Below are 27,480 nucleotides of genomic sequence, written 5' to 3' on the forward strand. Positions count from 1 at the left end.
TGTCCACTTCTTACCCCTAGGGCCAGGCGAAGAGCCTGTTCTGCCACCTGGGCCGATGGCGTGGGGAGCCCCTCAGTGCTCAGGCAGAGCCCTGGCCTGCAAGGGGGGGCTCCAGCGGAGGTAGTGCCCCCTAGAGGCCTGTGGCAGCCAGTGGCTCCTTCATGTTCCCAGCTGGGGTGTGTGTGGGGGGGTCCCCTCAGGGCAGCAGCTACGGGGCGGGGGGGGAATGGGAGCCAGTTAAATGCTGGGGCAGGATGTGACAGATAGGGCCAGGCACATGCAGGGGGCGGAGCATGTGCCAGGGCAGGATGTGACAGGGGGTGGGGCCAGGCATACCCAGGGGGCGGAGCTATGTGCCAGGGCAGGATGTGACACCCAGTGGGTGGGGGTGGTGTCTGACCATCCCTGGGTCACACAGCAGTTCCCCCGAATGCCCAGAGACCACACGCTGCAAGTGGCATCTCTCCATTTATTGGGGGGAGGGGCCGTGTCCGCGCGGGCCCCTCCCCAGAGCTGGGCGCCCCGCGGGACGGGCGGGGGCTCACTTGTGGTAGAAGCGCTGCCCTGGGCGTGCTGGATGAAGGCGTGACGTGAGGCCGGCTGGCTGCTGGCGGGGAAGCCCGACTGCAAGAGATAGAGACAAGGGTTTAACGAGGGGGAGGGTGGTGGAATCCTTGCCCCCCCCTCCCAGGGTCACCCGGCCCCCACTCACCGTGTGGGGTTGCTGGGGGGTGGAGCCATGGGGGAAGCTCCCGGGGGAGGCCAGGCCAGACTGTGGGGAGCAAAGATGGGTGAGTTAGACAGGTGTGGGGGGCCTGGCCCCTGGAGAACGGCGGCGGGGGGGTCGCGCTCACCTTGCTGGCCGGCTGCATCTGGACGGGGAGCTGGGGGTTGGGCAGCAGGGTCTGGTTGGGGTGCAGGGCCTGGGGGTGCATCGGGCGCAGGGTCGACTGCGGAGACAAGAACAGAGTGTTAGGGGGAGAGACCCCCCCCGAGCAGAGGCCCCTGCCCCATTCCCCGCCCTCCTGAGCCAGCCAGTCCCCACCCTGGGGCTGGGGGGGAGCCGGTGCCCCCCAGCGGGGACAGGCCCCAGAGGACTCACCGAGTCGGTGAAGCCGGACTGCTGGTTGGCATGTTCCAGTTGCTTCTGCAGGGGAATGGTTGTGCTGGGGGGATGAAACCTGAGAGACAGAAAAAAGGGGGGGAGGTGCTCAATGCTGGGGAGCTCAGTACCAGAAGGGTGATGGGGAGGTAGGGCTCAGTGGACAAGGAGGAAGGGGTGTCTCCCGGCCAGGTGGGTGAGGGAGAGTTGGGGGGGTTCTTTCCTCGCTGGCCGCTGGAGGGGGTCTGGCCCGGGGAGGGGTGTCGGGGGGGGGGGTCTCACCTGGCCAGGAGGGGGTGTCGGGGGGGGTCTCATGTGGGGGGGGGTCTTACCCGGCTGGGCTGTGGAGGGGGTGTCGGGGGGAGGTCTCACCTGGCTGGGAGGTGTTGGGGGGGGGGGCCTCTCATGGGGGCGGGGAGGGTCTCACCTGGCCGGAAGGGGGAGGGGGTCTCACAGGGCGGGGGGGTCTCACCTGGCTGGGAAGGGGTGTCGGGGGGTCTCACGCGGGCGGGGAGGGTCTCACCTGGCTGGAAGGGGGGACGGAGAGGAGGTGTCGGGGGAGGGGGTCTCATGTGGGCGGGCGGGCCTCACCTGGCCGGGAGGGGGTGTCGGGGGGGGTCTCACGCGGGCGGGGGGGGTCTCACCTGGCTGGGCGGGGGGGAAGTGCCCGTGGAGCGCGTACCCCGGTGGCTGCTGCGACAGGTACTGCATGGTGGGGAAGGCCGAGGGGGCCTGTGGGGCAGAGAGCGGGGGTCAGAGCTGTGCCCCGGCCTAGTGCCACCCTGCCCCCCCCCCCGTGGGCCCCGACTCACCACGGATGGGCTGGCTGCCGGCGTAGCTGACGGGCACGGCCTGGCCTGGGGCGAAGTGCTGGCCCTGCCCCACGGCGTAGGGGCTGTGCCCGGCCTGCCCGCTCTGGTACTGCCCGTGCTCTGGGGTGCCGGGCGCGAAGGCCGGCTGGGGTGGCAAAGTGCCGCGTCTGCTAGATTGGGGGGGGGAGGAGAAAAGAGGGAGAGGGTCAGTGGCCCCACAGCGACCCCCGCCCTTCCTGGAGGGGATCCGGCTCCCCCGGACACTCACCGTGATCACGGGGGGGTGCAAAGATCTGCTTGCTCCGGTCGGCCGAGATCAGCGTCCCGGCCCGGCTGTGCCCCCCGGGGCTCCCTGCAGAGAGACCAGGGTGAACCGGGGGAGGGGGGGTCCCACACTCGCGCCCCCCACCCTCCACCATGGACTTCTGCCACCCCCTGCCTGCCCTGGGCTCCTTCGCAGCCCCCCGGCTCCTCCATCCCCCCCCTCCCCCCCCAGTCCCCGATCCTTCCCCACCCCCCTGGCCTCCCCATCACCCCAACAGCCTCCCTGATCCTCCCCTGGCCTCCCTGTTACCTCCCCAGCCCCTTCCCCCCTTCCCAGCCTCCCTGTTACCCCCCCCCCGCCTCCCTGATCCTCCCTGGCCTCCTGTTACCCTCCCCGCCCCCCCCAGCCTCCCTGTTACCCCCCCCGCCTCCCTGATCTCCCCCTGGCCTCCCTGTTACCCCCTCAGTTCTCCCAGCCCCTCCCCACCACCCCCCTGCCTCCCTGATCTCCCCCTGGCCTCCCTGTTACCCCCCCCAGCCCCTTCCCCACCCCCTGGCTTCCCCATCACCCCAACAGCCTCCCTGATCCCCCCTCCCAGCCTTCCTGTTACCCCCCAGTCTCCCCAATCCTCCCCAGCCCCTCCCCCCCAGCCTCCCTGATCCTCCCCTGGGCTCCCGGTTACCCCACCAGCCCCTTCCCCATCCCAACAGCCACCCTGATCCCCCCCACCTCGCTGTCACCCCCACAGCCCCCCCCCATCCTTCCCATCAACCCTGATCCTCCTCTGCCCTCAGATCCCGCCCCCCCCGTACCCTGCATGTTGAGGATGTGGGTCCCGGCATGCGCAACCATGCCCTGCTGATAGGCTGCCGCCGTCAGCGTTGTCAAGTCACTGTAGGGGTGAAGAGCGAGAAGAGGCTGGCTCGGGTTCCGCTGCCCAGCTCGCTGCACCCCCCACCTCCCCGCTGGGTCAGCCCCGCCACCCACGCAAAATCACTGCGGCAGGGAGTTCCCCAACTTAACACAGTCACCTCTCCCCGCCCCCGCCAGTTCTCGCTTTATCCCAGTGATCTCGGGTGGCCCCTTGAGCCAGGACAAGACCCTCCCTGCCCCCCGAGACAGAACAGGACCCTCCCCATCTCCCCCGCACTCCCCTCACCTCTGCTCCTTGCGCCGGCGCTTCTCCTCCTCATGCAGCACCTTCTTCAGCTGCAGGAAAAGCTGATGCTTCTCCTCCTGCAAGGCCTGCAGCCTCTCCCCCAGCTTACAGATCTGGGGGGGGAGGGAGGAAGTGGGGCAGCGTGAGATGGGGGGCTGGGATCCGGGGGAGCCCCTCCCCGAGGCAGGGCCTGGAGACCCATTGCTGGGGGGGGGCTGGGATCCGGGGGAGCCCCTCCCCGAGGACAGGGCCTGGAGACCCATTGCTGGGGGGCTGGGATCCGGGGGAGCCCCTCCCCGAGGGCAGGGCCTGGAGACCCATTGCTGGGGGGGCTGGGATCCGGGGGAGCCCCTCCCCAAGGACAGGGCCTGGAGACTCAGCAGGGCCAGAGGACCCCTGACACGGGCGGTGGGGGGTGTGCTGTGAACTGGGGCATCACCGATGTAGGACTGCGAACCGGGGGAGCCCGGACCCCCCTATCCTGCCCGGCTCACAACCCCCCACCCCCAGGAGGGCCAGGGGCGGGGGGAGCGGGGGGGGACGGGGACCGGCGCCTCCCCCGCTCACCTGCTCTCTGGTCTCCTCCAGGGACATGCGCTCCTCCATCTCCTTTTTCCGGCGCCGCTCCTGCTCCTCCTTCATCTTCTGCTCCATCATCTTGTCCACCTCCTCCTCCTCTGCGGGGACACAGCCGGGGTCAGGCCGGCCGCCCCCTGCCCCCGGCCGCCGCGGGGAAACGCTCCCAGCTGAGGACGGCCAATTCGTCACAGCCCGGCCCGCCCCCGGGAAACAAAAAAAAACAAGAGCCGGGGGGGATCGGATCCACAGCCCCCCCCACCCCCAGACACACACCGTGAGGGGCCGCGAAACGGGGGGGGGGGGGGGTGTTCGCCCGTAAACGGGGCCAATTCAGGCTAGAAAGTAGCAGTTTTGACGCGTGTGGGGGGTGTGTGTGGAGGAGGTGGGGGGGGCTAGGTGCTGCAGCAACCACCCCATAGAGGTTGTGGGGGGGCATCGCAAGGGGAACCTTGTTAATTTTGAGAGCCAACCGGAGAAACTAATGAGGACAAAGCAAACCAGAAATTGAATTCGAGCCGAACCACGGGCCTCCCCTTCTTCCCATCCCGGCCGAGAGTGGGGTTTGGCCCCCCCTTTTCGTCACCTGTCACCAGGCAGGCGGGGGCCCCTTTACAAAGGGGCGACCGAGGCCACGGCCCCCACAGACCGTGGGGCGCAAACGGGCCTCTTCCGAAGCAAAGCCAGCGAAGACCACTTTGTGGCCAATGTCTCCCTGTGTCTGTGTGTGGAGGGGGGGTCCCGTGTGGGGAGAGGGGACTGGGGGATCCCTGGGGCAGCACAGGGGGGAGGGGGTCCCAGGTGGGGGCAGAGGGTTCGGGGGGTCCAGGTGGGGGAGGGATGTGTGGGGTACCCTGGGGCAGTACAGGGGGGAGAGGGGGTCCCAGCTGGAGGAAGGGGTGTGTGGAGTACCCTGGGGCAGGACGGGGGGAAGGGGTCGCGGGGGGGGAGGGGGTTCGGGGGTCCCTGGGGCAGTCCAGGGGGGAGGGGGTCCCAGGTGAGGGGAGAGGGTTGGGGGGGGTCCCTGGGGCAGTCCGGGGGGGAGGGGGGTCCCAGGTGAGGGGAGGGGGTTGGGGGGGTCCCTGGGGCAGTCCGGGGGGGGAGGGGGTCCCAGGTGAGGGGAGGGGGTTGGGGGGGGTCCCTGGGGCAGGGGGTCCCAGGTGAGGGGAGAGGGTTGGGGGGGTCCCTTGGGCAGGATGGGGGGAGGGGGTCCCAGGTGAGGGGAGAGGGTTGGGGGGGTCCCTGGGGCAGGATGGGGGGAGGGGGGTCCCAGGTGAGGGGAGAGGGTTGGGGGGGGTCCCTTGGGCAGGATGGGGGGAGGGGGTCCCAGGTGAGGGGAGAGGGTTGGGGGGGTCCCTGGGGCAGTCCGGGGGGGAGGGGGTCCCAGGGGAGGGGAGGGGGTTGGGGGGGTCCCTGGGGCAGGATGGGGGGAGGGGGTCCCAGGTGAGGGGAGAGGGTTGGGGGGGTCCCTGGGGCAGGATGGGGGGAGGGGGTCCGAGGGGAGGGGAGGGGGTTGGAGGGGGTCCCAGGTGAGGAGAGAGGGTTGGGGGGGTCCCTGGGGCAGTCCGGGGGGGAGGGGGTCCCAGGGGAGGGGAGAGGGTTGGGGGGGTCCCTGGGGCAGGATGGGGGGAGGGGGTCCCAGGTGAGGGAAGGGGGTTGGGGGGGGGTCCCTGGGGCAGGACGGGGGGGGAGGGGCCCCGGGGGTGTGGCTGATTCAGGCCCCGCCCCCCGGGGGGGCGGGGCGAGCAGGCCGGGGCGGAGCTAGAGGGGCCGGACGAGGGAGGCGGGGCCTGAATCAGGGTCAGTGACGTGAGAGGCGTTGCCAGGCGGGGGCGGGGCCAGGTGTGGCGCCGGGGTAGGGGCGGGGCGGGGCAGGGCAGGGCTGGGGCGCCGTTGCTGGGTGACGCCGCGGGGCGCGGAGGGGGAGGGGGAGGCGGGGCTCACCCTGCCGCTTGCGCTCGCGCTCCACCATGACGTGGCGGTGCAGGGCGCGCGCCATGGCCGAGGAGAGCTTGGGCCGCTCCAGCAGCGCCGGCATCTTCGCTCCGCGCCGGGCCCCGCCCCTACCCCGCGCTTGCGCTTCCGCTTCCGGGTCACGCGCCCCCCGCGCGGCCCCGCCCCCGCTGCCTGGCTCACAGAGAGGCTCGGCTCGGCCCCGCCCCTTCCCGCCGGCTCACAGCGCAGCCCCGCCGCCTCCTGGCGGAACACACGGGGGCCCGGCCCCGCCCCCCTTCCGCCAGCCTCACAGGGAGACCCGCTCCCCTTCCTAACCCGCGTGAGAACGAGGCTTGGCCCCGCCCCTTGCCCAGTGGTGGCAGCAGTGGGATCCCGACCAAGCACGAACTCCTCCCCCAGCCCAGGGCGATGGGGGGCGGGGGGAACAGACCCGCGCGATTTTGTTTAGGGAGGGGGGGAGCGAGGCAGCAGCAGCACCCCGTTGCCCCTCCCTCCCTGACCCTGGGAAAGGGCCCACCCCCACCTTGGGGGAAGAGGGGTAGTAGAAAGACCCTGCCCCCAGCTGGGAATCTAGCAGGGGCTCAACTCCCCCACCCGCCAAGAATGTAGGGCTGTACCCCTCCCCCGCAGCTGGGGGAGAACCAACTTCCTTGGGTGCCAGGGGACCCCCACTTAAGGTGCATGGCAGGGGGTCACCTCTACCGCTGCAGGGAGCCACACAGGCCCTGGCGGGGGTAAGTGCACGGAGGGGGGGAGCAGGGGGTATGGACCCCTGGGGAGGAATCAGACGCAGGGGCAGTCCTGCACTAGGGAACAGCCCCCCCTTAGGGCTGGTGCTGACACACACAGACACAGACACAGTTGAGCTGGTTGGATGGCCGTTTATCAATGGGGGGGGCCTTTAGGAATACCCCCCCATACACCCCACGTTCAACTCCACCCCACAACGTGGCTCAGCCTCCCACCCCGCCATACATGGAAAAGCAGCTTAAATAAAAACTTTAAAAAAAGGTAACAGCCTGGGGAGGGGTGGGGGGGAACTAAACCTGCTCCACCTCCCCCCCACCGCCCCAGGAAATTCACATTTCAACACCATGAATGGGTAATAAATAAGGAAGGGGGGGGGGGGGACAAAATAGGGCTGGGGGGGCAGGGAGGGAAGGGGAACAGGGTTACTTAGCTGACATTTCCCCCCTCTGACCCCCCCAGGCTGAGCAGGGGGCAGTTATAAGTGCTAAAATTCACCCCCCTAAAATCCAGGGTAGGGGTACCCCCAACAGACAGCTACAAAATCACCTCCCCCCCACTTCAAAGGGGGTAACAACAAACCCCCCCCCCTCAACGGACTAGTTCAACCCCCCTCCTCTCCCCAATAATTCCATCTAGTGCTTCCCCCTTGAAATGTTCAATGGAAAATCCCAGCCTGTCACAGCTGAGAACCCCCCCCCCCCCCAATCAAACCATTCAGAGGAGGGGGGGGGCTTCTCTACCCCTCTCAACTGAAGTAGTTTAGGGGGCCCTCCCTGGCTGAGGTAGATCCCCTTCCCCCCCCCCCACAAAATTAAGTTCTTTGCAGTGCAATAACCCCCCCCCCAAAAAAAACCTCCCAAACATGCTGCAGGTGCCCCCCCCCCCGCCCCCCAAAAAAAATCCTTAACTTTTTCTATGTGCAAAAGACAGCTCTGGCAACGAGAGGGAGCTGTGTGTATGGGGGGGGGGTCTCCCCCCCCCAGGTTTAAAACAGTGTCAGACTCTTTGCATCTTGTCCAAATTCTCCCCCCGCCCACCCCCACCCCCTGAGGCTGTGCCACAGGAAGGGGAGCCCCTCCCCGAAAGGCAGCTGCTCCTGGTGTCGTGCCCTCTGCTGGGCATCCTCGGGGCAGTCGGCCTCTGGAATCGGGGGGGTTATACAGCTGGAAGCCTCCCCCCTCAGCATCCAGCGCCCCCTGCTGGCTGTGATGGTCCATGGGGGGGGAGGTCACTCCACGCGCACCAGCAGACCGTAGAGGACGGTGGCCCCCTTCTCCTTGGTCACCCACTCGAGCTCAGCGGGGCTGAAGCGGGGGTCTGGGGGGTCAGGAGCCCCGGCCGACGGGGGGCCCGGCTTGTAGGAGCCGGGGCGAACACACACCTGGAAGGCCACCTGCACCCCGTACTGCCGCTGAGACTTGGGATCCCGGAATCTGGGGGGGGGGGGGGGGGGAGAAGAGAGAGAAAGGGGTCAGGGAACTCACCACTGCCCCCCACTGCCCCCCCGCTCGCTGCCCCCCCTGCTGGCAGGCAGCACTCACTGCACTTTGGTGGCGAAGGCCTCCAGGCCGGCGTAGCGCAGGGTGGGCGAGAGCAGGACCCGCGGGGGCTCGGCCCCCCGGCCTGGGGAGCTGTTCTCCGGCTCGTGGTAGCCCCCACCCTGGGGGTCCGCCTTGGCAGGCCGGCAGCTCAGGATGGACACATTGCCTGTGGGGGGAGGGGGGGAGGGAAAGGGACAGCCAGTCAGCAAACCCAGAACCCCCCCCCATATGCCCCACCCCTAAATACCACCCCCCTCCCCAGGCAGGGGGAGTCTGGAGGCCAGACTCCTGGTTCTCTCACCGGCTCTGGGAGGGGAGTGGGGGCTGGGAGCCAGGACTCCTGGGTTCTCTCCCCAGCTCTGGGAGGGGAGAGGGGACTGGTGGGTCAGAGCAGGGGGGGCTGGGAGCCAGGACTCCTGGGTTCTCTCCCCAGCTCTGGGAGGGGAGTGGGGACTGGGAGCCAGGACTCCTGGGTTCTCTCCCCAGCTCTGGGAGGGGAGAGGGGACTGGTGGGTCAGAGCAGGGGGGGCTGGGAGCCAGGACTCCTGGGTTCTCTCCCTGGCTGTGGGAGGGGCATGACGGGCGCAGTGCTGGGTCCCTCCTACCTGCCCCCAGCTCCCCTTGGTCCAGCATCCTTCGGACGGCGCCCACGCTTGTGCCGTGATAAGCCATGTGCCACTTCTTACAGGTGCTGGCCACCTCCAGCTGGGGGTTCACCCTGCCGGGGGGGAGGGTATCAGAGCCGGGAACACCCCCAAACCCCACATCTCCCCTCCAGTCCGTTCCCAACCTGACCCCTCCCATCCCAGCCCGATGCCCCTCCCGCCCGGCTGGGTACCTGAGGTTGAAGCGGCACCAGCCGAAGGGCAAGGCGTAGTCCCGGGGGGGCTCCCCCCGCTTGTAATAGGCCTCGTCCCCCCGCAGCTTGTGGCACGACTCACAGTAGCAGAGGCTGAATTTAGGATCTTCCGCGAAGTAGTTGTCTGGGAGGGAAGGGGGGTGGGTCAGATGGCGTGGGAAGAGGCAGCCCCCCTTTTCCTGAATAATGGGATGTTAACTCTGAACCCTAATGGCAACGCCCACCATCCAGCTCCCCCAATGCACACGTTCGAAACCAGCCGCCCTCGTTCGGTCGCTAACATGGCTGGTTAATGAGAAGCGGGGTGCCCCCCACCCTCCAATGCCCACAGAGGCGGGTCCCAGCTCACCTGGCAGCAGCAGGAGGTCCTTGAAGCGGGCGCAGAGGGCGTGGTACTCGCAGGTCTTCATGGTGTTCATGTCCACGGGGGGCGTCCAGCACACGCTCTCCTTAATGCCTGCAACAGAGAAAGAGAGGGTAGCCGGCCCTGCCCCTGCGCTACACGCCCTAGAGGCACAGAGGGGAGGGCACAGCCCCAGCCCCACTCCCTCACCCGGGAAGATCCCGCCCCTTACCCAGGAGAGGACAGCCGGGCTCCGTCACTCACCGTCCACCATGTCTGCCTTCTCCATGTCCCCCTGGGAGTGGGGGTCCGCGCTCTCCCCTCCCAGCGCTGGTGTGTCATTCGTTACTATGGTAACCTGGGGGGACAAATGCACTGGTTGGGGGGAGTTGGGTACCAGGGTTCTCTCCCCGGCTCTGGGAGGGGAGTAGGGGCTAGCGGTTAGAACAGGGGGGCTGAGTTTCCCCCCCTCCGGGGGCGGGGCTCACCTGCTCGCACTGCCCGTAGAGGTCGACGAGCACGTAGCAGGGGGTGGGGATGTCCTGGGCGGCCACCCCCTGGTCCATCCCGTTGACGTAGAGGTGCAGACAGCTGCTCGGGTCCACTAGCAGGCCCAGCACCGTCCCCTCGGGGCACGTGTCCAGATTGGGCCCGTAGTTCTCACAGATCTGGGGGAGGGACCGTAGTGAGTCCTGGGCCCCATTCCCCGCCCCCCTGAGCCAGCCAGTGCCCCCGCCCCGGGGTCGGAGGGGAGCTGGCGCCCCCTAGAGGGGCCCATCCCCACCTTGAGTGAGTTGTGGAAGACGGAGTCGCGCTGCAGCAGCCAAGCGGAGCGCTTGAGGGAGCAGGCCGTGGCGGGGAAGTTGAGGCGCTCGGGCGAGGTGCCGATGACGCCCAGGGACAGGGATGACGTCCATTGGGGGTTCAGGAAGTCGATCTGAACCTGGGAAGGTGGGAGAACGAGTGGGAGAGCTCCCATGATGCCGTTGGAGAGGAAGTGATGTCAGAAGCCACAGAGAGACAGCTCCCATGAGGCACTGAATGGTACCACCCCCTGTGAGATCACACCCACCATCATGACATCACACACGCAGGACCAACATCTTCCCTATCACGAAATCACATCCTCCCCTGACAGGAAGTAGCAGGCCCTACACTCACTTGCATCATGACATTGTATCCTTCCTCGACAGGAAGAAGCAGACCCTACACCCACCTCCATCATGACATCACATCCTCCACCAGCAGAAAGTAGCAGGCTCTCCTTCCTCCCTCCCCCATCATGTCACATCCTCCCCCATAATGACATCACATCCTCCCCAGACAGGAAGTAGCAGGTCCACCTCCCCCACCCATGACGACATCACATCCCCCCCCCCCCCCGCCACCAAGGGGAAAGAATAGGGCCAGGGCCACACCTGGAACAGCTGGCCCGGGGGCAGGGGCTGGGCAATGACCACGATGCCCTGGTTGTAGCTGGCCACGCGGGTGGCCGTCAGGTTGCCGTTGGACAGCAGGATGTTCTTGCCGTGGTTCTCCAGGAACTCCATGGCGGCCGGCGGCACGGGGGCCTCGTTCTCACACTGCAGCCGAGGGGAGGGGAAGGGAGTCACTCAGCAGCTCGAGATGGCGCCCCCTAGAGGGGACAGGCCCCTGCCCCATTCCCCACCCCCCTGAGCCAGCCAGTCCCTGCCCTGGGGCCCGAGGGGAGCCGGCGCCCCCTAGAGGGGACAGGCCCCAGCCCCATTCCCCACCCCCCTGAGCCAGCCAGTCCCCGCCCTGGGGCCGGAGGGGAGCCGGCGCCCCCTAGAGGGGACAGGCAGTATCTCCTACTTTTTCCACCCTGAGGCTGGAGCAGGGCTGGCGCCCCCTCAAGGAAAAGGGGGGCATTTCCCATCTCCCAGCACTCACAGGCGTGGGCTCCTCCTCCTCCTCTTCCTCGCTGTACGTCTCGGAAGCGACTGACGGGGGCTTGGTGCCGTCCGACTCCTCCAGCACCGTGGAGCTGACAATGGAGACTGCGGTGATGCGCCCGTACAGATCCAGCACCACGTAGACGTTCTGAGGACACAGGACATGGAGGGAGAGGGAGCGAGGCTGGTGGGTTAGAGCGGGGGGGGGGGGGGCTGGGATCCACGACTCCTGGGTTCTCTCCCTGGCTCTGGGAGGGGAGTGGGGTGTAGTGGTTGGGGGGAGGGGGGGGAAGGAGGAGACGGCTGGGACCGTTGGGTTTATCCCACAGTCCAGCGAGGTAGAACCCCTCAGCACTGGACATGGCAGGGACAGAGATGTCCTGTTGTGGGGAGGAAGTGATGGGGGACGCTCCAGGAGCTCACGGGGCAGCGACTTCCTGTGACATCACATCATATTTTCCCCAGACAGGAAGAGGGGGCCCTAACCCTCCCATGACATCACATCCGCCCTCACATAGGAAGAGATGGACCAACGCCCATGACATCACATGTCCCCCCAAAAGGCAGCCCCCTTGGGGGATGCTGGCTGCTGGGGTGGGGGGCTGGAAGGGGGGAGGCTTCGACCTCTACCCAGCGTGGCTCACGTGGGCTCTGCCCCTCAGCACCATCGGGCGGTTGGGGGTCCCAGCCCCAGGGGCGAGGAGTTACCTTGGCCACGCCAGTGGTGGCCGGCCCCATGTCCTCGCCGTCCACCAGGATGTGCATGGTGTCGTCCGCACAGCGCTTCACCCCCACGCGGTTCCCCACCTGCCAGGAGGGGGGCATGGGTCAGAGCCATGGGGCCACCCCCTGGGTCTGACCCATGGTTCCACCGGCCTCACAACCCCTGCCCACTCCCCGCTCTCGGGATCAGATTGCTGGGCTCACCATCCCCATGCCCCCTGCCCACTCCCGCCCCCCGGGACCAGACCGCTGGGACCCCCATTCCCATGCTGCCTGCCCACTCCCCCCCCGGACCAGACCCACTAGGCCCCCCATTCCCACACCCCCTGCCCACTCCCCTCCCCCCAGACCAGATCTCTGCCCCACAGTCCCCTGCCCACTCTCGCCACCCCCCCAAGGACCAGACCGCAGGGCCCCACCAACCCCCCACCCCCACCCGGACCAGACCGCAGGGCCCCACCAACCCCCCACCCCCATCCACTCTCCCCCCCCCCCCCACAGGACCAGACCGCTCCCCACCCTCCCCCCGAATACCTCACCGGACCAGACCGCAGGCCCCCCCCGCCCCAAGCCCCTGCCCATTCCCCCCCCGCCCTTCACATCCCCTGCCCACTCCCCCAACCCCGGGAACAGACCGCTGCTACCCCCCCGCCCTCTCTCTACTACCCCCCACAGGGACCAGACCACTGCCCCCCCAACCCCATGCCCCTTGCCCATTCCCCCCCCCCGCCCCAGATTACTGTGCCCCTCCAGCTCCACAGCTCTCCCCCACTGGACCAATGGGCCTCTGCAGCCCTGCATTCCCCCCCCCCTCAGCCCCACAGCTCCCCTACCTCGGGCCTGACTCACCCCCAGCCTCTCCAGCGAGCAGCCGTAGTTCTGCTTCTGTAGCTGGCCATTGCGCCGCACCTCGGAGCCAGCCACCAGCCAGGTGGCCTTGGAGTGCAGGTCCAGCAGGGAGGCCGGCAGCCCCGTGGCCGCGTAGGGCACCTCGGAGGGCAGCAACGTGGTCAGCCCCACGTGGAAGGAACCCGACCACTTCTCGTCCAGCTCCTCGATCTTCACCTGCGGGGGGGCGGGAGCATGGGGCACAGGTCACCAAGCAACGGAGGGGTGGGGGGGATCCAGCCTCAAGGTCAGAGATCACTGAGTAGGGTTACCATTCGTCCGGATTTACCCGGACATGTCCTCCTTTTTGTGCTAAAAATAGCGTCCGGGGGGGAATTTGTAAAGCACTCACAATGTCCGGGATTTCCCCCCTCCCCCGGAGCGGCTGGGAGGGCTGCAGGGAAGTCCCGGGCTGGACTCCGGAGCAGCTGGAGAGGAGCTCCGCCCTGCATTCTGAGCAAGTGTCTCAGCACAAAGTGCAGCCCTCCCCTTTTGCAACTGGGAGCGGTTACTGCCATGCAGCGTAGCAAAACGGGAGCGAGAGCACTTTGTGCTGATACAAGGGCAGCTCTCCCCTGCAACCCGGTCCGGGCCAGGGACCGGGTTTTGTTGTGCTGGGGAGCTCAGCCACGTGTCCGGCTCGCACAGAGCCCAACACCCTGTTCTGAGCAGCAGGGTAAGGGGGGCAGGAGAAGGGGCAGGGAGGTTCTGGAGGGGGCAGTCAAGAAACGGGGGGGGGCTTTTTGGGGGGAGTGGAGAAAGTTTTGGGCAGTCAGGGTACAGGTAGGGGGTAGGGTCCTGGTGGGCAGTTGGGGGGGGGTCTTAGGAGGGGGCAGTTAGGGGACAAGGAACAGGGAGTCTTAGGTAGGGGGTGGGGTTCTGGAGGGCAGTTAGGAGCAGGGGTCCCAGGAGGGGGCAGTCAGGGGACAAGGAGCGGGGGGGTAGGGGGCTGGGAGTTCTGGGGGGGAGCTGTCAGGGGGCAGGAGTGGGGAGAGGGATCGGAGCAGTCAGGGGACAGGGAGCAGAAGGGTTTAGATGGGTTGGGAGTTCTGGGGGGGGCTGTCAGGGGGCAGGAGTGCGGAGAGGGATCGGAGCAGTCAGGGGACAGGGAGCAGAGGGGTTTAGATGGGTTGGGAGTTCTGGGGGGGAGCTGTCAGGGGGCAGGAGTGGGGAGAGGGATCGGAGCAGTCGGGACAGGGAGCAGAGGGGTTTAGATGGGTTGGGAGTTCTGGGGGGGGGGGCTGTCAGGGGGTGGGGAGTGGTTGGATGGGGCGTGGGAGTCCCAGGGGTCTGTCTGGGGGTGGGGGTGTGGATAAAGGTTGGGGCAGTCAGGGGACAAGAGGCAGGGAGGCTTAGATAGTCCTGGGGGGCAGTTAGGGGCAGGGGTCCCAGGAGGGGGCAGTCAGGGGACAAGGAACGGGGGGAGGGTTGGGAGGTCAGGGGGGGCGGGAAGTGGGAGGGGCAGGGGCGGGGCTTCTCCCGTCCTCTTTTTTGCTCGCTGAAATATGGTAACCCTATCACTGAGCAATGGGGGGGGACAGGGACGGGGAGTCTTGCTCCAAGGGTCAGAAGTCACCAATCAATGGGGGTGGGGGAAGGGAGAGAATCCGGCTCCAAGGTTCAGAGGTCACCGAGCAATGGGGCGGGGGGGGGAAAGAGAGGGAGAATCAGGCTCCAAGGGTTAGAGGTCAGCAAGCCACGGAGGCGTGTGAAGATCTGGCTCCAAGGGTCACTGAGCCATAGGGGGCAGGAACATGAGTGTAGCCCTCACCCCAGAGCCAGGCTGGGCACAGCTCCCCCTACTGGCCCCAGGAGGAAGGCATCGGCTGCACTAGCCACCTTAGCTCAGACTCAGCGCCCCCCCACCTCCTCCCCAGCGATGGGGGCTGGGGGCAGCGATCTAGCAGGGGCCAGGCTCCTCCCACTCTGGAGGGGGAGGGTAGTAGATACCCCAGCCCGGGGGGAAACTCACCTCAAACACCTCGTCAGCCTTCAGCTCCTTCATGCTGAAGACGATGCCGTGGCAGTAGCCGGCCACGCGCACGGCCCGGCACCCGTCGTCCTGGAAGGCCACGTTCTTCCCGCAGCTGCTGTGGAAGCGGTGAGCCACGCCCGGCACTGCGGGGGGAGACTTGGCCATCAACAGCTGGTGGGACACTAGGGGGCGCTGTGGGGCAGGGAGTGGGTTGCCGGGGGCTCAGCAGAGAGCACTCTCCCCTGGCAGGCAGGGCTGGCCCCAGGGGGGTGCTGGGGGGCGCTGTGGGGCAGGGAGCGGGGTGGGGGGCTCAGCAGAGGGCACTCTCCCCTGGCAGGCAGGGCTGGCCCCAGGGGGGTGCTGGGGGGCGCTGTGGGGCAGGGAGCGGGGTGGGGGGCTCAGCAGAGGGCACTCTCCCCTGGGAGGCAGGGCTGGCCCCAGGGGGGTGCTGGGGGGCGCTGTGGGGCAGGGAGCGGGGTGGGGGGCTCAGCAGAGGGCACTCTCCCCTGGCAGGCAGGGCTGGCCCCAGGGGGGTGCTGGGGGGCGCTGTGGGGCAGGGAGCGGGGCGGGGGGCTCAGCAGAGGGCACTCTCCCCTGGCAGGCGGGGCTGGCCCCAGGGGGGTGCTAGGGGGCGCTGTGGGGCAGGGAGCGCTCTCCCCGGCAGGTTGGGTGGGGCTGCTACCAACAGAGGGGCCCCTGAAGTCAGCACAGAGATGCAGCCAGCTCTGGGGCAGGGCTCTCACCTGGCGAGTGGATGGGGAAGGATTTCTCAGTGACGTTGCTGGTCGACAGGCTGTTGTCCATGGGGCCCGTGGCACTGGTGATGGATACCTGGACGCACTGGCCGTAGAGATCCACCACGGCGTACACCTCTGCGCCGCGCCGCCAGGGGGAGGGGAACAAAGCGTTAATTGGGCCGCAGCTGCCACATTACTCCCCGCCCCCGATCAGTCCAATGGATCCATCCAGTCTGGGATATTTCCACCCCCCCCTTCCAATGAGCCCACCCACATCGGTATATCCCCCCCTGCCACAAGCCCAATGGGCCCACCCAGGTCCCCCCACCCAGACCCAATGGGCCCATCCAGCCCAATATATCCCCCCCGCCCCCCCCAATCAGTCCAATGATCCCACGCATGGGGGAACACGCTGGGCCGGATCAGACCAATAGGCCCATCTGTGGGGGGGCGGGGGGGGACAACACATGGGCCCGGATCAGACCAAGAGGCCCATTGCTGCGGGCGGGATCAGTCCAACCCACGGTTGCAGGGGGTGGGGAGGGGGCAGGCCGGGGCGGCTCACCCTTGGTGGGGGGCAGGCCGGAGCAGGCCACGCCCTGGTCCACGCCGTTGATGAAGTAGTGCAGGTCGCCCTTGGCCGTGCGCATCATGCCGATGCGGGAGCCCGTGGTCAGCGAGTCCAGGTCGCAGCCGTAGTTGTTGCGCATGGTGTTGCCGTCCTGCATGATGGCCGTGCCGCTGGGGGGGGGGGGGGGGGGAAGGGGGGGGAATCAGGAGGAGATACGGTCCTACCCCCCCCCAGGTCCGTGCCCCCCACACCACCCCCCCACACTCACCTGAGCATCCAGGTGTCGTAGTCGATGTCCGTCATGGTGTTGGGGAACTCCAGGTCTTCGGGCCGGATGGCCGTGACCCCTGCCAGAGGGAGTCCGAGCTGTGAGGGGCCGGAAGGGACCCAGAGAGGCCGCTCGGAGTTCGCCCGGGCCTCCCGCACATGCCCCCCAGATAACACACCACGGAACAGGCTTTGCCCTGCAACCACCCCGGGCGGCTTTGCGGCCATACGAGCCCCCTGCTGCTTAGCCCCCGGTTGATTTTCCCTTCCGAAGTGGGGGCCGGGCTGCTGGTCTTCACTGAATTTCAACTTGGTGAGGTCAGACCAGTTTGGCGCAGTCAGTTCAACTTCTGATCTGGCCTCCGAAAGTGCTGGCGACCCCTCCCGGCTCAGGGGCGGCTCCAAATTCGGAAAATACACTCGCCAATCCATTATCCAGGTGAGCCACGAAACTAGGGATGAGTGCCCCCCATGGGACCCCACTCGCTCTGAGCTTGTGTGTCACCGGGTCGCAATGTAATTCGCCTGGCGCTGAGATGCAGCCACCTCTTGGGCGGGGTGGCTGGTTACCCAGGGACCCCTCGCCCGGCGCGGAGATGGGACAGGAAGTGAAACCAACTGCCGTCCCCCAGTGGCGCTCTCTGGGTGGGTGGGGCATTACGGCAGGGAAGTGGGGTCCAGGGACTCCACCCCCCCATTTTCCCGTCTCTCACCTGCCTCTATAGAGCCGGACCAGCGATCCACCATCTTCTGAATGACGATCTCGAAGAGTTCACCGTCCCGGAGGGCCCTGCGCGGAGAGAGGGGAGAGCGGTGAGCCCTGGCACCGGAGCCAAGGGGGCGGGGGAGGAAGGGGGGGACGGTGCCCGGCTCTGCCCCACACACCGACCGGTTGGAGATGACGATGGCGTCGTTGAACTCGCTGCGACAGTTCTGGCGCAGCGCTGTGCGCCCACCGTTGGTGATCACCGCGTTGGCGCCGTGCAGGTGGTGGAAGCGCAGGTCGCTCACCGAGGCCGCGGACGAGGGGCTGCTGGGTGACAGCTGGTTGTTGCCCTCCGACAGGTCGTCGGGCAGCGGGAGGAGATCTGGGGGGGGGGAAGCGAGGGAGGCGGGGTGTTCCTGGGGTGCACGGGGGGGGGTCCACCCACCCTGCTGTACCCGAGCCCCTGGGACCCCCCCAGGCACCAAGAGACAGGCTCCCCCCGCACCAAGATAAGGCCCCCATCCCCCTCCCACCCCCAGTTCTATCCCAGCCCTGAGACCCCCAACACAGACACAGCCTCCCCCATATCCCAGCCCCTCGGGCGCCCTGGCACCAAGACACAGCCCTGTTCCCCCCACCTATATCCCAGCTCCCCCCATATCCCAGCCCTGGGACCCTCCAGCATGGACACAGCCCTGGTCCCCGTCCCCCCCCCCGATCCCAGCCCCCACCCCAGAAGCACGACACGGCCCTGTGACCGCCCCCCCCCACTACCCCCCAGCCCCACGACAGGCCCCCCGGCTCACCCATGTCGTCGAGGATGGTGGCCTGCGCCGCCTGCCCATACAGATCCACCACGGCGTAGACGTTGGGGGGCACGTTCCAGGCGGCCGGCCCCTGCGCCACCCCATTGACGAAGAAATGCAGCGTCCCGTCCTCCTTGCGAACCACGCCCACCGTGTCACCAGCCTTGGGGGGGGGGGGGAAACGGGGACAAGGCAGAGGGGGTGAGGGCACTGCCCAGGGGTGGGGGGACGGGCTGTCCCCACAGCCCGCCCAACTCACCTTGAGTCGGTCCAGGTTGTGCCCGTATTCGTCCAGGATGGTGGTGCCGTTGTGCATAACCCCATTGCCCGTCATCATCCAGGTGCCTGGGGGAGAGGGTACGGGTGGGGGGGGGGGGGTGTTACGCGGCTCACCGTTAACCCGCGGAACTGTCCGCCGCAGGACCCAGGGACCAGCTCAGCCGCGTGGGGATGTCAGCAGCCTATGAGGCACGACCATAACCCCCGCCCCCGTTAAACCAGGGAACTATCCACCAGTCTGCCCCGGGGAGAACTTAACCTGGGGAACTACCCGCCGCAGGGCACGGCTGCCAGCCCCTGCTCCACTCACCAATTATCCCAGGAACAGCCAGCTGCCAGCACCCCCAGCTGGCAATTAACCCGGGGAACTACCTGCCACAAGACACAGGGACCAGTCCACCCGGGGAGAGGTTAACCCAGGGAACTACCCGCCACAGGACACAGCTGCCAGCCCCACTTTGGAGGCAATTGAGGGCCAGGACTCTCCCAAAGGGAGCTGGCTACCCACTGGAGGAAGGGTGAGGATGGGGCCAGAGCCAGCGGCCGGGTGTTACCCCCCCTCCTGCCCTCGTGGGGTTCCCAGGCCCTGACCTGAGCGCAGGTTGGTCATGGTGGAGGGTAGCTGCAGGTAGGTGGGGTTGTGCGTGGTCACCCCGATCTCGATGGAGCCCGCCCACTTGTCCACCATCTTGTCGATCCGCACCTGGAAGACCTCGTTGTTCCGCAGGGCCCGGTTGCTAAGGACAACGCCGTGGTTGAAGTCGTCCGTGGCGCTGGGGGAAAGAAACGGGTTAGCTCAGAAACCAGCCACCAACCCCTGTGCCAAGATGCGGCCACCTCTAGGGCAGGGCAGCTGGATACACGGGGACCCCTTGCCCGGCGCTGAGATGCGGCCACCTCTGGGGTGGGGCGGCCGGTTCCCCAGGGACCCCTTGCCCGGCGCTGAGATGCAGGATACGTGACGGCCCCAGACCCTGGCGGGGGCAGGCTGGCACTCACTGTGGGCGGAGGGCTGTGCGCCCGTCGTTGATGATGGCCGCCTTCTGGCCGCAGTTGGCGTGGAAGAGCAGGCGCTCCGGCTCGGGTTCGCCCACCCCGCTGGCCTCCAGGGTGCGGCGCCCCACGTCCGGGGAGAGCGCCCGCATGATGGCATTGTTCCGCCGCAGCCGGTCGCTGTGGTTGTGGTTGTGGACGATGGTGACCTTCACCGCCATGCCGTAGAGATCCACCACACCGTACACCACCAGCGGGGTCAGGCTGGTAGCCACGCCTGCCGGGGAAGGGGAGAAGCACACACCATGCAGCCACACCATGCAGCCACCTCTGGGGCGGGGCGGCTGGTTTCCAGCGACCCTCGCCCGGCGCTGAGATGCGGCCACCTCTGGGGCGGGGCGGCTGGTTACCGAGGGACCCCTCTCCCGGGCCCTGAGATGTGCCCACCTTTGGGGCGGGGCGTCTGGTTATAACGGCACCAGAGTAAACCCTGCCTGCCAGTGGAGAGCGCCCCTTACCTTGGTCAATGCCGTTGATGTAGAAGTGCAGGGCGTTGTTGGATTTCCGCGTCAGGCCAATGTGATCCCCCTCCTGTGGGGACAAGAGGGGGGGCAGTTAGGGGGAGCTGCAGCCGGGGAACCCAATGAGGGGATGAGGGCAGAGGTAGAGGGGGGCTGATAGGGGTACAGGGGTATGAGAGATGTGCGGGGATATAGAGGGCCAGGTTTGGGGGAGCCTGGTTCGCACATGAGGGGTGCAGGAGTTTGGGGACCCCCCACCTGCAGAGGGCTGGCGATGGGGTTTCGGGGCACCTGCAGGGAGTTGGCTACAGGGGTCTTGGGGGCTCATCCGCAGGAGGGTTTGGGGGAGGACAGCGGGATCAGTCACGGGGGGGGGGACGACACCTCACCTGCAGCTCGTCCAGGCTGAATTCGCAGTATTCCCGCCGGGTCCCTTTGCCGTTGGTCAGGATTCCACAGCCACTCATCATGATTGTGCCTGGGGGGGCGGGGGGGCGGCAGGGGGATGCCTCCCATCAGCCAATCAGCCACGTGGACCCAGGGACACCCCCCACCCCCAATTCAGCTCCTCCTTCCCCCACAAATTCAGCCATCAAAGGAGCTGCACAGGAGTGCAGGAGGGGGAAACTGAGGCACAGACATAGGGACTCGCCCCTCCCAGAGACGGGGTGAGAACCCAGGCGTCCTGGCTCCCAGCCCCCACCTGCTCTAACCCACCAGCCCCCATTCCCTTCCCAGAGCTGAGGAGAGAACCAAGGAGTCCTGGCTCCAAGCCCCCCCCCCACCCCCCCAGCAGCTCTAACCAACAGACCCGCCCACCCCGAGCCAGGGAGAGAACCCAGGCGTCCTGGCCTCCCCCCAACCCCGCCCCTGGAGGCAGGTACCGGAGCGCAGGTTGGTCATGGTGGCGGGGTACTCCAGGCTGTTGGGGTTGTGGGTCGTCACCCCGATTTCGATGGAGCCCGACCACTTGTCCACCAGCTTGTCGATGCGGATCTATGGAGCAACAAGGGGTGGGGTGGGGTGGGGTGGGGTGGGGGTCAGGGGACTCAGCGCTCCCCCAGCCAGCCCCCCAACCCCACCCCCCAGCTGTATTTCTCCCGCTCTGGGTGTACCCCAACTCCCTCCTGCCCCGCGGTAATGCTCCTGCCCCCTCCCCAAGACTCACCCCCCAGATCCACCCCCAGGGTACTCCTGGCCCCACAGCCTCACCCCTAAATACACTTGGTCTGCAAGTCCTCCTGCCCTATCCCCCCCCCATGCGCTCCCCTCCAGGGCCCCCCCATCCCCACTGCCAACATCCGTCACACAGCACCCCCCCATTTCCTGTACGCCCCCCCCAATGTCCCAGCCCCCCGGACCCCTATCCCGGTCTCACCCCAGACCTAGAACATTTAATTGTCCAGCAGCTAGTTCAGCCCCCCAAGAACCCCATCCCAGCCCTCAGTGTCTGGCTGGCCAGGACCCCCATCCGCACACACACACCCCCCCATGTTCCCCCAGCCCCCCAAGAACCCCATCCCAGCCCTCAGTGTCTGGCTGGCCAGGACCCCCATCCGCACACCCCCCCCCCATGTTCCCCCAGCCCCCCATCCCAGCCCTCAGTGTGTGATTGGCCAGGACCCCCATCCGCACCCCCCCCCATGTTCCCCCAGCCCCCCAAGAACCCCATCCCAGCCCTCAGTGTCTGGCTGGCCAGGACCCCCATCCGCACACACACCCCCCCCCATGTTCCCCCAGCCCCCCATCCCAGCCCTCAGTGTGTGATTGGCCAGGACCCCCATCCGCACCCCCCCCCATGTTCCCCCAGCCCCCCAAGAACCCCATCCCAGTCCTCAGTGTCTGGCTGGCCAGGACCCCCATCCGCACCCCCCCCCATGTTCCCCCAGCCCCCCAAGAACCCCATCCCAGCCCTCAGTGTCTGGCTGGCCAGGACCCCCATCCGCAACCCCGCCCCCATGTTCCCCCAGCCCCCCAAGAACCCCATCCCAGCCCTCAGTGTGTGATTGGCCAGCATCCTTCCCTCCCCCCATGTTGCCCCAGCCCCCCAATTCCAGCCCTAGATCTCAAACATCTCGTCATCACTCAGTGTCTGGCTGGCCAGGACCCTGCCCCCCCCCCCCCCCCCGCCGTGTTCCCCCATCCCGGCCCCCCACCTTGAACATCTCGTTGTCCCGCAGCGGCCGGTTGGTCAGGACCACGCCCCAGCCCCCCCCCCGCCCCCCGTGTTCCCCCAGCCCCCCGACCTCGAACATCTCGTTGTCCCGCAGCGGCCGGTTGGTCAGGACCACGCCCCAGACCCCCCTCCCCCCGTGTTCCCCCAGCCTCCCGACCTCGAACATCTCGTTGTCCCGCAGCGGCCGGTTGGTCATGACCACGCCCCAGACCCCCCCCGCCCCCCGTGTTCCCCCAGCCCCCCGACCTCGAACATCTCATTGTCCCGCAGCGGCCGGTTGGTCAGGACCACGCCCCAGACACACACACACACCCCCCCCGTGTTCCCCCAGCCCCCTGACCTCGAACATCTCGTTGTCCCGCAGCGGCCGGTTGGTCAGGACCACGCCCCAGACCCCCCCCCCGTGTTCCCCCAGCCTCCCGACCTCGAACATCTCGTTGTCCCGCAGCGGCCGGTTGGTCAGGACCACGCCCCAGACCCCCCCCCGCCCCCCGTGTTCCCCCAGCCTCCCGACCTCGAACATCTCGTTGTCCCGCAGCGGCCGGTTGGTCATGACCACGCCCCAGACCCCCCCCCGCCCCCCGTGTTCCCCCAGCCTCCCGACCTCGAACATCTCGTTGTCCCGCAGCGGCCGGTTGGTCATGACCACGCCCCAGACCCCCCCCCGCCCCCCGTGTTCCCCCAGCCCCCCGACCTCGAACATCTCGTTGTCCCGCAGCGGCCGGTTGGTCATGACCACGCCCCAGACCCCCCCCCTCCCCCCGTGTTCCCCCAGCCCCCCGACCTCGAACATCTCGTTGTCCCGCAGCGGCCGGTTGGTCATGACCACGCCCCAGACCCCCCCCCGCCCCCCGTGTTCCCCCAGCCCCCCGACCTCGAACATCTCGTTGTCCCGCAGCGGCCGGTTGGTCATGACCACGCCGTTGTTGAACTCGTCCAGGGGGCGGCGCCGCTCAGCCGTCTTGTTGTTATTGCTGAGTTTGATGAGGGTCCCGCACTTCTCGTGGAAGAGCAGGGCGTCGTTGGAGGTGAGGGGGGCGCCCCCCCCGCCCGGGGGCCCCTCGCCCAGCGGGGGGCTGCCCAGGCTGACGCTCAGCAGGCTGCCGTTGTAGGCCGACAGGATGGCGTTGCTCACCACCTCCGACAGCTCCATGCTGGACAAGCCTGGGGGAACGGACGGAGAGATGTTCGGGGGGGGGACGACACAGGAACCAGGGACGGACGGACAGATGTTGTGGGGGGAACCAGGGACGGACGGACAGATGCGGGAAAGGGGGGAGGGAGAAAAATCAGGGACTGACAGTTAGGGACGGGCTCACACGCAGGAGCCTCCCCGCATCAAGCCCTCTGGGCCCAGGGCTAGGAGAAGGGATCAGCCCACCCACCCCCGGCTAGGAGACGGGGCCGGGCCATTGGGAGCCCAGATCCAGGCCGGCTGGGGTCTAATCTGAAAGCTCGACCCGGCAGCGCCGCCTCCTGACCCGAACTCGACCCGGGGCCACCGCACAATTCACGGGCGGGGCAGCCACACCCCTCCCACCGTGCCTAGCGCCCCCGCTGGGAGCGAAGGCTTCTGGGTAACGTCCCAGGCAAAGCTCGATGGGACAGGCCGGCCCGGGGACAGCACCGGCTCGGCGGTCCGAGCCCGGATCGCGCCGCAGGAGTGGTGTAGACGGGGGGCCAGTCGGGGGCACTCACCGGTCTCAGCCTCTAGGCTGTTGGGGAATTTATCCGGGCGGCTCTGGTTCTGGGGCAGGGCCAGGGCTGGGAAGAGAAACACAAGGAAGAGGAGTGAAGCCAGTGTTACACCCCTCGATCCCAACCTGCCAGCCCAGCCCTGCCAACGCCCCTCACTCGCGACCCATAGCCCACCGGCGGGAGACGTCCCCTCACGCACATGCGGGGGGGGCACCAAGGACACGGAGGGACAGGCTGGGGCTCTGGGTAACCGGAACGGACCAGAGACATGGGAACTGGGTGGTCATCGAGGTTTCTTTAACCCTCGACTCCTGGGGGAATTTGTGTATCGTTACAGACGTCCTTGCCGACGGGTATTTTTGCAATAAAATTACCAAGATAATTGAAATTGGTGTGATCACGCAGTGTTATTTTGACAAATAAAATTTGCAGAATTTTAAAATACTGGGCGCAGAATTTATTTTCTTTTTGGCACTGAATTTTTAACCGTTTGCCGAAGAATTTATTTTTGGTGCCGAATTTATTTTTGCTGCAAAATTGTTAACCCTTTGCCGCAAAATTTATTTTATTTTTGGTGCCAAATTTTTAACTGTTTAGGCGCCGAATTCGCCCACGAGCAACCTCTAAAGCAGAAGCTTCACACCCCTGGGCACAACGGGGGCACGAATAAGTGGCTGGGCGGCCTCCAGGCTCAGCGCTGGCTCCGAGAAGGGGCAGCAGCCCGGGAATCGGTGCCCAGGAAACGAGCCAGGCGGGAACCGGCACTTTAGCCTGTCAACAGATGAATGCACCCCGGAGGTTCGCATCCCCCCCGTCACAGCAGGGGTGACGTTGATACCAGCTGGCAGAAGGGGTGCAGAGGAGATCCCCCAGGTCTGATGTCTCTAGAGCAACGCAGCGAAGGGCAAATGTGAGATCGCTGCCGCCAGCCAGAGACGTGCTGGTCGGGCTAGCCCTTGCGAGATGCGTGGACTGGGGATACTGAAAGAGTTTTGCGTCTATACTGAAAATGACGTTCTTCAAATCCAGGAGCGAAGACACCAGGCAGGAGACAACAGATGCTTCTCTCTGCGTCCGGCCTCGGGGAACGTCCATTTGGAGCCGGAGCCGGCAGCTAATTGAGATTGGAGCGCTGGCAAGAAAGAAGCCCCCAGAAGAGGACAAGCAGCACAGTGCGTGTGGTGTTTACAAGTAAAGATAACAGGTTGGACGGCAGTGGTTTGAGGGGGGACCCAGCAAGATCATTTCTGGAGACACTGGAGCATCCAGCGGACACTCCGAAGGGGAGGTCAGGGAGTGCCTGTCGCTCGCCGGGAGTGAGACAGCGGGGCTGGTTGTGTTGGCCGTGGAAATCAGGGAGCCAACCCGCCGCGGACACACACGGGGCGTGTGTTAGCCCCCGGGAAGAGTCTTAGGCGGCAGAAAAAAGGGGGGATCTCTACCTTCATCTCCTGCCGCGCCGTCCTCGGCCTCCTCCGGTTCGCCAGGCACGACGGTGACCTGGGTGCACTTGCCGTAGAGATCCACCACGGCCCAGACGCGGGGTGGGATGCCGGTGGCAGCCACGCCACAGTCCTGCCCGTTGACCCAGAGACGCAGCTCACCGGCGGCTGTGCGCTGGATGCCCACACGGTCGCCTTCGCCCAGCTGGTCGAGGTCCTGGCCGTACTCCTCCAGGATGGAGCGCCCGTCCCGCAGCACCGAGCAGCCCGAGACGATCCACGAGCCGCCCTTCAGCCCCGTGGCGCTGCTGGGGAAGTCCAGGTGGTCGGGGTCCAGCGCCGTCACCCCGATCTCGATGGAGCCACTCCACGAATTCACCTGGGGAGGGGGGGGGCGGGAGAGATGGCAGGAGTCAGCGCTGGCCCTTTTGAGGGGCCCCCCTTGCAGCCAGGGCCTGCCCCAACGCCCCCCCTTCTTCACCTCGGCAGAGCCCCCCCTTGCATCCAGGGCCAGCCCCAATGCACCCACTGACCCCTTGTTTCAGGCGCTCGGCACTCCCCCCCCCCCGGCGCTCGGCGCTGCGCACCTTGCGGTCGACGCGCTCCCCCCCCCCCCGGTGCTCGGCGCTGCGCACCTTGCGGTCGACGCGCTCCCCTCCCCCCGGTGCTCGGCGCTGCGCACCTTGCGGTCGATGCGCTCCCCCCCCCCCCGGCGCTCGGCGCTGCGCACCTTGCGGTCGATGCGCTCCCCCCCCCCCCGGCGCTCGGCGCTGCGCACCTTGCGGTCGATGCGCTCCCCCCCCCCCCGGCGCTCGGCGCTGCGCACCTTGCGGTCGATGCGCTCCCCCTCCCCCCCCGGCGCTCGGCGCTGCGCACCTTGCGGTCGACGCGCTCCCCCCCCCCCCCCGGTACTCGGCGCTGCGCACCTTGCGGTCGACGCGCTCCCCCCCCCCCCCGGTACTCGGCGCTGCGCACCTTGCGGTCGACGCGCTCCCCTCCCCCCCGGTGCTCGGCGCTGCGCACCTTGCGGTCGATGCGCTCCCCCCCCCCCGGTGCTCGGCGCTGCGCACCTTGCGGTCGATGCGCTCCCCCTCCCCCCCCGGCGCTCGGCGCTGCGCACCTTGCGGTCGATGCGCCCCCCCCCCCCGGTGCTCGGCGCTGCGCACCTTGCGGTCGATGCGCTCCCCCCCCCCCCCCCGGTGCTCGGCGCTGCGCACCTTGCGGTCGATGCGCTCCCGGTGCTCGGCGCTGCGCACCTTGCGGTCGATGCGCTCCCCCCCCCGGTGCTCGGCGCTGCGCACCTTGCGGTCGATGCGCTCCCCCTCCCCCCCCGGCGCTCGGCGCTGCGCACCTTGCGGTCGATGCGCTCCCCCCCCCCCCCCCCGGTGCTCGGCGCTGCGCACCTTGCGGTCGATGCGCTCCCCCCCCCCCCGGTGCTCGGCGCTGCGCACCTTGCGGTCGATGCGCTCCCCCCCCCCGGTGCTCGGCGCTGCGCACCTTGCGGTCGATGCGCTCCCCCCCCCGGTGCTCGGCGCTGCGCACCTTGCGGTCGATGCGCTCCCCCCCCCGGCGCTCGGCGCTGCGCACCTTGCGGTCGATGCGCTCCCCCCCCCCCCCGGTGCTCGGCGCTGCGCACCTTGCGGTCGATGCGCTCCCCCCCCCGGCGCTCGGCGCTGCGCACCTTGCGGTCGATGCGCTCCCCCTCCCCCCGGTGCTCGGCGCTGCGCACCTTGCGGTCGATGCGCTCCCCCCCCCCCGGTGCTCGGCGCTGCGCACCTTGCGGTCGATGCGCTCCCCCTCCCCCCCGGCGCTCGGCGCTGCGCACCTTGCGGTCGATGCGCTCCCCCTCCCCCCCCGGTGCTCGGCGCTGCGCACCTTGCGGTCGATGCGCACGGCGAAGACGCGGCCGGGCCGCAGCGGCTCGCGGCTCAGCACCAGCCCGTGGTTGAACTCCTGGCCCGGCTGGGAGCGCGCGGCGCTGCGGCCCCCCTGCGAGAGCGTCACCAGCTTCCCCGTGCGCGGGTGCAGCTCCCCGCCCGGGCCCGACATCCCGCCCCGCGCCCGGGCCGGCCGCGCCGCTTTACGGCCGCCGCCGCTTCTCTCCCACAGCGCCGCCGCGCTTTACGACAGCGCCGCCGCGCCTCTCCCAGCACGCCACCGTGCTTTACGGCAGCCTCGCGACGCCTCGCAAACGGCCGCGTCGCGCTTTACGGTAGCTTCGAAAATTTCCTCTCACGACGATCTCGGTTTACGGCCGCGTCGCGACGCGCTGTGCCGCAAGGGAAGCACGACCTCTGCTCCTAGCACGTTGATGGCGCTCTCAGGGCCGCCTCGTTTTACGGCACCATGGAAACGGGGCTTGGGGCCACTTTACGGCAGCGACCGGGGCCCTTCTCTCTTTACGGCTTCACTTTTACTGCAC

At 67.7% G+C, this 27,480-nt stretch overlaps 2 protein-coding genes across 3 annotated transcripts; both read right to left on the reverse strand.

Moving 5' to 3' along the window:
* Window positions 1-455: 455 nt before the first annotated feature.
* On the reverse strand, window positions 456-6,003 carry GPS2 (G protein pathway suppressor 2). The gene is given in 13 exon segments (XM_054005363.1): window positions 456-561; window positions 564-624; window positions 855-950; window positions 1,103-1,182; window positions 1,747-1,832; window positions 1,914-2,062; window positions 2,064-2,084; window positions 2,183-2,197; window positions 2,199-2,266; window positions 2,992-3,071; window positions 3,339-3,451; window positions 3,906-4,015; window positions 5,859-6,003. Coding segments are annotated over 13 exon segments (993 nt in total). The 5' UTR covers window positions 5,953-6,003; the 3' UTR covers window positions 456-541.
* A 1,505-nt stretch (window positions 6,004-7,508) lies between these two features.
* Window positions 7,509-27,179, reverse strand: NEURL4 (neuralized E3 ubiquitin protein ligase 4). Of its 2 annotated transcripts, XM_054005561.1 has the most exons (29): window positions 26,934-27,179; window positions 25,059-25,437; window positions 23,617-23,682; window positions 22,793-23,082; window positions 20,627-20,738; window positions 20,132-20,220; window positions 19,740-19,812; window positions 19,228-19,498; window positions 18,820-19,001; window positions 18,209-18,294; window positions 17,950-18,112; window positions 17,327-17,525; window positions 17,151-17,227; window positions 16,439-16,517; window positions 16,165-16,340; window positions 15,606-15,734; window positions 14,860-15,005; window positions 12,849-13,064; window positions 11,985-12,083; window positions 11,275-11,424; window positions 10,782-10,946; window positions 10,148-10,306; window positions 9,852-10,031; window positions 9,628-9,721; window positions 9,370-9,477; window positions 9,000-9,144; window positions 8,767-8,879; window positions 8,162-8,327; window positions 7,509-8,053 (listed from the first exon to the last, which is right to left on the reverse strand). In XM_054005561.1, exons 1-29 carry the CDS (start codon window positions 27,105-27,107, stop codon window positions 7,849-7,851), a joined length of 4,491 nt encoding a protein of 1,496 aa, XP_053861536.1. In that variant the 5' UTR covers window positions 27,108-27,179; the 3' UTR covers window positions 7,509-7,848. The 2 variants fall into 2 exon arrangements, with proteins under 2 accessions (XP_053861536.1, XP_053861537.1); XM_054005562.1 differs by lacking the exons at window positions 22,793-23,082; window positions 23,617-23,682; window positions 25,059-25,437; window positions 26,934-27,179 and adding an exon at window positions 22,076-22,117.
* Window positions 27,180-27,480: the final 301 nt, after the last annotated feature.

The sequence above is a fragment of the Malaclemys terrapin genome, chromosome 15 (assembly GCF_027887155.1).
Source record: "Malaclemys terrapin pileata isolate rMalTer1 chromosome 15, rMalTer1.hap1, whole genome shotgun sequence".
NCBI lineage: Eukaryota > Metazoa > Chordata > Testudines > Emydidae > Malaclemys > Malaclemys terrapin.

Bases quoted from the DNA above. Each gene is read 5' to 3' on its own strand.
- NEURL4 (XM_054005561.1), bottom strand. From the start codon at position 27,107: ATGTCGGGCCCGGGCGGGGAGCTGCACCCGCGCACGGGGAAGCTGGTG. The intron at 18,113-18,208 runs GTGAGTTGGGCG...CCCCCCCCCAAG, and splicing joins ACAACCTGGACCGACTCAAG to GCTGGTGACACGGTGGGCGT. The intron at 9,145-9,369 runs GTGAGCTGGGAC...CTTCCCTCCCAG, and splicing joins GGACCTCCTGCTGCTGCCAG to ACAACTACTTCGCGGAAGAT.